General features: G+C 41.5%; 1 protein-coding gene across 1 annotated transcript; it reads left to right on the top strand.

The window, feature by feature from the left end:
* Window positions 1–5046: 5046 nt before the first annotated feature.
* LOC124255012 lies at window positions 5047–7358 on the top strand. Its single transcript, XM_046688850.1, has one exon. It carries the CDS (start codon window positions 5568–5570, stop codon window positions 6066–6068), a length of 501 nt encoding a protein of 166 aa, XP_046544806.1. The 5' UTR covers window positions 5047–5567; the 3' UTR covers window positions 6069–7358.
* Window positions 7359–7594: the final 236 nt, after the last annotated feature.

The raw sequence follows: 7594 nt of genomic DNA on the forward strand, positions 1-7594 counted from the left end.
CCTGCTAAGTAAGCATCAACTACCCAGCTATGTTACTTGAGGATGGCGGCCGGCCAAACACAATGTGCTCCCAATAACAAACACTTGTAGTCGTACCCTGCTACAGGACATGGATATAGGTTCTCCCCGCTTAACTGATTCCACCTGAAATTATCATTTGCACCCCCTCCATAGGGGTAATATTCGTCTATGTTGGAAAACTAACATTCTTCTCCTCCACTTCGCAATGGCCACCTTGGGACATGACGATCTGTGAAGTCTAGACAGGATATCGATTCCTCAGTGAATAGACCTAGAGTTCCGGGCCTCCTTTCACAAAGCACTAAGGTGATTGTAAGTCACTAAGGTAACCTTAGAGCAATGTTAAAGAATGGGAGTTAAGGTTAACCTTAGTAAAGGTTGCTTCGTGAAAGGAGACCCAGTTCTGTTACGTCCAACTGATGTGGTTTCGATGACAGGAGACCAGCCTCAACGACAGCAGTACTATCTGAATAGAGACATTTCTCAGGTCATTTCTGAGTGTCGTGGCAGTCACGAACGATGACGTCTTCCTGCGTTCCGGATAAACCTAATCTTCCCATTATATGGTGGAACGCTATCGACCACCTGCATGTGGTAGCTGATCAAGACGTCGGGTATCAGTTCAATACCCTACACGTTGGCGGACTGTTGGTCCAGCTTGAAGCATGCCTACGCAGCTGCTTAATTACTTGTATTCGATCGTCCAACGACCTATTGACGCAGATGGGACTTAAGTACTTTCGGTTGTAACAAACGTTGTGGTACGTGTGCTCTCTGATTGTGATGTGTTACGATTCTATAAAGTTTAATAACATCCAGTTTTTAAGTGTATAGTTTCTTTCGCTGAGCAGGTATATGGTTATCTGGTGTTCTCAAACATTGGGTTTTCGTCAACATGCTTTGGTTTATGACTTACAGGAAACGTAATTTGCAGCAAAGGCACGTGTACATTAGAAGTCGCAGCTGGCTATGAAAAGAATATTAAGGCACACGTATAGACTTCGTCTCTTTATATATTGTTTTTGTAATATTTTAACTAATCGGAATTTTGTTCCCTACGGGTGCTTATATCAGTTTCAGAATCTTGCTGCAAATCACAATATTGCTTTCACGATGATGTCATGAAGAAGAAGCATGAAGAATCTGATAACATTTCCCAATTCATACGAAAACCTCTGAATGTGAGTGAGTTAATGAATATTGTTTAACGCCGAAAATCACCGGTATTCCAGCAACACCGAAGCTGTCTGTGAGACAATCACAAAATACTAGAACTATACGTCGTTGGTTGGTACAATGACCACGCGATATTGTCGCATGGTGTAATGAAACTGGCTTGGGTTCAAGGCCGCCATGCACAACCCGTATTCAAGCAATATAAGGGAGTGTCTGGTTAATGTGGGATGAAAATCCGGAATGATTAAGAGCTCAGACGTGTACTACTCTGGTGAAACCCACAAGCACGGATCTGGTGCTGAAAAACATAAAAACATAATAAAAAAGAACCTGGATTTGAACAAACTATGATAGGTGTCTGGCGTGCTCAGAAGACAAACTTCACAATTACTGTGCCCTTGACGACTGGGCCAGTCGTGTGACCGTACCCTGCTCTGCAATCCGTGTTTCTTTAATAATGTGCATTGTACAATGCTCACTTACACGACGCCGTTTCACTGTGAACTGCTTGAAAAAGAGAGATTACATCGATCGACAAAATGTTCGTTGCCATGACGAAATCGTATTCCGTACACTAAGTTAATATATAAATGAACTACGTATAACGAATTACGTTATAACGAACTACGATTCTACCGAACTAAAATAAGTGTCCCCTTTGAGTTCGTTACAACCGAACTTAACTGTATTTATCCACTTGTGCACCGCTAGGACCCGTGAAGATCCAGGTTAGAATCGGTCTGCAGTAACCCATCTTTGTCGTAAGAGGCAACTAACGGGATCGGGTGGTCAGACTCGCTGAGTTGGTTGAGACATGTCATCATATCTCAATTGAGTAGATCGATGCTCATGCTGTTGATCACTGGATTGTCTGATCCAGTCTCGTTGGAATTAGTTGGAATTCTGCTGAATGTGGTGTTAACCAACCACCAACCAACCACGTACACCGCTATACATGGAGTGAGTGACGCTCAACACCGCATCACCAATGTTGCAGCTATTCTCAGCCAGCCTACACATAAAGGCTTGTCGCAAAACCACTGATCACTTGCAATGACATTACAAAATAGCGTGGCCTTATTTATCAGTTTATCAAAATATGGAATGTAATTGATTATGATGACCTGGTTAATGTACATGTATTCATCTGTATGCTTCGAAATAATGCAACCCGTGAAGATCCGGGGTAGAATAGGTCTTCAGCAACCCATGTGCTTGCCATAAAAGGCGACTATGCTTGTCGTAAGAGGCGAACTAACGGGATCGGGTGGTCAGTTTCGCTGACTTGGTTGACACATGTCATCGGTTCCCAATTGCGTAGATCGATGCTCATGATGTTGATCACTGGATTGTCTGGTCCAGACTCGATTATTTACAGACCGCCGCCATATAGCTGGGATATTGCTGAGTGCGGCGTAAAACTAAACTCACTCACTCACTCACTGGAAAGAATGCATTCTGTTTATGTAAATTCCTGTACATCTTGATTTAACAATGCATTTGTAAGTGGTTCATTATTCATCAATACGTAAATACCTTGTCTTATGTGGACATGGTTTGCTGCAATGGTTTCTGCAGGTGAATAATTGCCTTGTACTTGCATGTGTTTGTGACGAGCGAAACTGATGTGGCGGGATACGCTCACCCATATAGTAGTGGTTTCTGTACACATGCTTATAAGTCTGAATTGTTTTATGAACTATGTTTAGTCAAATATTCTACAGATATTTTATCGCTATTGTTCGTATTTGTATTGTTTCTTTTCTTGTGTGTTTTTCTTCATTCCATTTGTCAGTTTGCTGTAAACACCGTCAAGTGGACCGTCGCCACACATCTATTTCTGGATCAATAAGATCGAATATGTGGTAGGAGTCAGTTAGTGTGAGACCAAATATCGGTGATGAGTTATATCGATAATCTCATATAATAAGAGAGGAATATCGATAAGCCCAAATCGTTGCAGTACTAGGAAATAGCCTATTTTCCACTGATTTACGCACCTGAGTGAGTGAGTGAGTTTAGTTTTACGCCACACTCAGCAATATTCCAGCTATATGGCGGCGGTCTGTAAATAATCGAATCTGTATCAGACAATCCAGTGATCAACAGCATGAGCATCGATCTGCGCAATTGGGAACCGATGACATGTATCAACCAAGTCAGCAAGCCTGACCACCCGATCCTGTTGTTTGTCGCCTCTTACGACAAGCATGGGTTACTGAAGGTTCATTCTAACCCGGACCTTCACGGGTGATTTACCCACTAGAAATAGAAGAAACCATAGAGACTGCTTCATACTTAGATCTAATAATCAAGATTCTCACAGTGCCAAACGCTTTGCACACACATGTATGACAAGAGGAATTGCTTCCACATTTCGACAGTCAGCTTTCCTATAATTCCGTGCAATATTCCAGGAGCTCCAACCTTTCGGACTATATTTCACAACTTTTTAGATAGACTCTAGCATGCTCTTTGTGGCAAGATTTCAAAGAAGGTAAGACGGCTCTGGCGGAGTCTAAGGGTCTTTGATCACGTTTACAGCTTTCAAGGCCTCAGTAAATGTTTCAAAACGTTTCGTGGCAGACCCGTGGTTGACATTTACAACTGACTTGTGTGATATTTCCCCGTGTACTTTGAGCGACTTGGGCTTGAATGTGTTTGTGAAGGTGCAACTCTGATGGCAAGAGACGCCTACCGTTCAGACACCAGGCGCCATCTCTGTTTTACAGAGATTGATGGATGCTTGCTCATGATATGACCGAATCGTATGATTAACGATATTTTTATGAACATTAAAATGTATTTGACCCTCTTCACCAATCAGTTACCAATACACTGTCACTCATAAGTACACATAGCCTGTAATATTGATTAAAAATGTAAAAACATGATGTGATGGATTATGCTGTCGCCGGGGAAAGAGATTTTGTTTTGTTTCAAAACGTTTCTTTCTTGCAAGTAGCGGATCCTCTGAACTTATCTGGACGGATTGTCTGGGTTGTTCATAAGGAGAGAGTTGCTATGCGGCGTCGGGCTGTAAATACAATTTGGGATAAGTGTTATAATGGCGCTGCTTCCGGTACATGCATATCCTTTGCGCAAACACCTGGTGTCACCGCTGATCTTCAACGGTCTAGTCAGATCATTTTCACAGCTTTTTTGCCCTCATTACAACATGGAATCTGTTTCTAAAGACTCTCAACACCCTGTCTATTGTTTTGCACGTTATGTGTTATTACGTTAATAGACGTTACTTCTGTTTATAGTCTACTTGACAATCTAAGTTGCACAAAGCGTCTTGTTTGTAAGAAACTAAACTCCAAAATGATGTCAGTCTTTTTTAAACTTTACCACTGGATGAATCCAAGGGGCAAGTACAGGGTGCCGACAAACCAAGAATGATAATCAGGATGAATCTTGGATTCGAACCCACTATCATCAAATACTGGCACGTCCAAAGGCCGCAACTCTATACAGCCAATTCCAGCGCCTCGGCGGATTGTCATCTAGATACGTAGCCCTATTATGGACATAAATCCGATGACGTCCCAACACAGTACAGTGAGTCTGTTTTTAAGACGTTTAAATCGACAATATATTTCGACAATACAACCCGTCAATCCTCACGCGAGAGGATGCGTGGTTTAACCGTATGGTGTTATTGAATGCATCAGCTTTCAAACAATGCATTAAGAATAATTGTCACATACTGTCACCATAGAATCTAAATCTACCCACAACCATACGAGACACGACAGTTAACAAGCTACGCGCATTGGTATCATCTGGTTCCCTGAACTCGCGGTAGCAAGCGGGATCGATAAAACCGTCCGATCAATACTAGCGTGTTCGCATGCTCCTGTAGCAGTGATCGCTCGGTTCTACTATAACCATTTTGCTTCGTCTTAATTGGATTTCCAGACCTCAAAGTGTGTTTACAACGCTGTTCTCCAAAAAGCGTCTTAACTACAGATGGAGTGAAAATCTGCTCGTAGCACTAATATGGTTGACGATAAAATTGAAGGACATCGTCCGGTTTCCGCTCCTATCAGTGACAGCTGCGCGGGCACACACTGACGACAGGAAGTAGTTCTTGTCGTCTGATAACCCAAGACGATGTTGTGATGACTGGACGTCACATATGCTCCGACTTGTTATATTTCTTCTCGTTTTGTGAAGGTCACACAACCCCTATCGCTGACGTCAGGTCGTCCTGGGATAAGCTTATTGTGGCATGGTGTCTCTGACGGCTTCCGACGAGAGAGTATGTTGTGTCGCCGTGGCGGGATAATCTATACCTGAACTGTGGTGACATTTCCCCGCGTACCGTTCCAGTTCCTTTGCGTGTGACACTGCAGTTCACAGTGATGTCAATTCGGAACGGTTTACCGAATGGAACCATTTTCTTCCACAATGCCAAAAGTCCCGTTGTTGTGGTCAACGGGACTGTGATACAGCTGCAGATTAAAGAGCCCTACAGAGACAGTCAACTGAACGAGCTCCTCTATGTCATCATCGTCATTGTTTTCTACGCAACAGCATTGATGACACTCATCATTACACAAATACGTCGACAACGCCGTGAAGGACAGGACATTGACTACTACGACGAATACCTTCAACGGAACCAGGAGGTAAAACGCACCTGTCAAACCGCTGTTAAAATGATCAAGAAGCAGGACGCACCCCCCGTACCCCCAACCCTCAACCTACCCGCTGACGGGGAGGGGTCGGGGACTACATCGACTGAAGAGGATGGTGGGAATGATGCTAACAGAAGCAAGAAATTCCAGAGGGACCGCTCTCCAATTCTTAGAGAGCGGTCACCAATGCTTGAAAGCATACCGGACGAGGAACCTGTAGAATAAGTATCATAATGTTATAACTTTGTTGCTTTGTCTGTGGTGCTCTGATTAAATCATGGAGTAAAACGCTTGATATCGAGCAATAATATCCTGAATCTCACAGCTTGTGTCTAAAGCTGTAGCTGCAAATCTAGCCAAATAACGAGGCTGTCCTAACCCTTCTTCCTGGGACCAGCGCCATGAGGTGTCTGGAACCTCGTAACCGATAATAGTTTTCATTATCCAGTCCTAAACTGTCAAATAGGATAATCCGGGAGAGCGACACAGCAGACTGGCTGTTACAGACTAGCCTTGGGGTAGAAAGCTGCAGACAGTGAATAACAAGTGAGCAGGACAGCCACATCATATTTTCAACAGTTTCCCCATGTAATGGATTTGTCTACATTTATACTCGGATCACAATGTTCATACAATCAGACGGTGCAGTCATCAGATTCATGATTGAGAAGAGACCTGTTGATGCCATTAAAACAGCATATCAATTTGGGAGTATGCATGTTAACAGAGATTGGTTCGGCTTAGTGATGTGTGCTAATATTTTCTACGTTGTGTTAATCAACAGGGGTATAACTATATGCACTGACAGAACATTTTATCGATTGACAAAACAACATGGCTGTTATGAGGATACCTCTTTGTAGTGCTGTGTGTTGTCACTCAACCTGTCCCATCTACTGGTAGTACCTCAGTGGTAGTGTTAACACGGGTCATTAATCCACAAGTTAAACAGAATTCTTTCTCAGCGCCAAATTACCATCTGTAAATGAAACTTCTTGCATTGTTAATTAACAAATTCCAAATATTACTGGCTACATATTAATTACACTGATGTTGTGATAACATGTTGGCGAGGTCACCATTTTCTTGAAATCGAAATGCAGAAGATTCTCAAAATATTAAATATAAAAATATAAAATATTTATCAATTTATATCTCTACTTTTTATAGCGGTGATTATGATGCCCCTATGTTTTTAATATTATTAACATTGATATTTGAATAGCACGTTGGAAAGGTCACTATTTTTATAATTGAAATTGAACAGAAAATGAATGGCTCTTAATCAATGCTCTTCATCAAAGTAAAACAACAGTGATCATGATGTCCCCGTGTTTTTATAGCTGTAATATATTTCCTATGAAAACACAAAACTGAAGAACGTTTATTTTGTATAACGGTCCTATATTTTTCAACATTTCTGGTACCGTTACATGCATATTACAGATATGTTACAGAGTATTTCATCATTTGATTACAATACTTATAAATAGAAAACATATAATTGCATGAAACTGGAACTGAAAATTACTCGACCACATTGACGTGATTTAATGTCACTGTGTGAAAAGCATGTTATTTTAAACACAATTAAATTCAATTGATATGTGAAAAGAAAGCTCTGTCTGTTTTAGATTTGAGCTTTTAGTGTTGTAAATCTATTCAACTGAACCATTTTGTCAAGTGGTACTGCATTGTAATATAATAAATTATATAACAACGTCCATTTCAGAGACACTGTTGTGTTTCAA

This window comes from Haliotis rubra, unplaced genomic scaffold (genome assembly GCF_003918875.1).
Source record: "Haliotis rubra isolate DU_JTF1 unplaced genomic scaffold, ASM391887v1 Scf59, whole genome shotgun sequence".
NCBI classification, from domain to species: domain Eukaryota; kingdom Metazoa; phylum Mollusca; class Gastropoda; order Lepetellida; family Haliotidae; genus Haliotis; species Haliotis rubra.

Coding starts and splice junctions, on each gene's coding strand:
- LOC124255012 (XM_046688850.1), top strand. CDS start 5,568: ATGTCAATTCGGAACGGTTTACCGAATGGAACCATTTTCTTCCACAAT.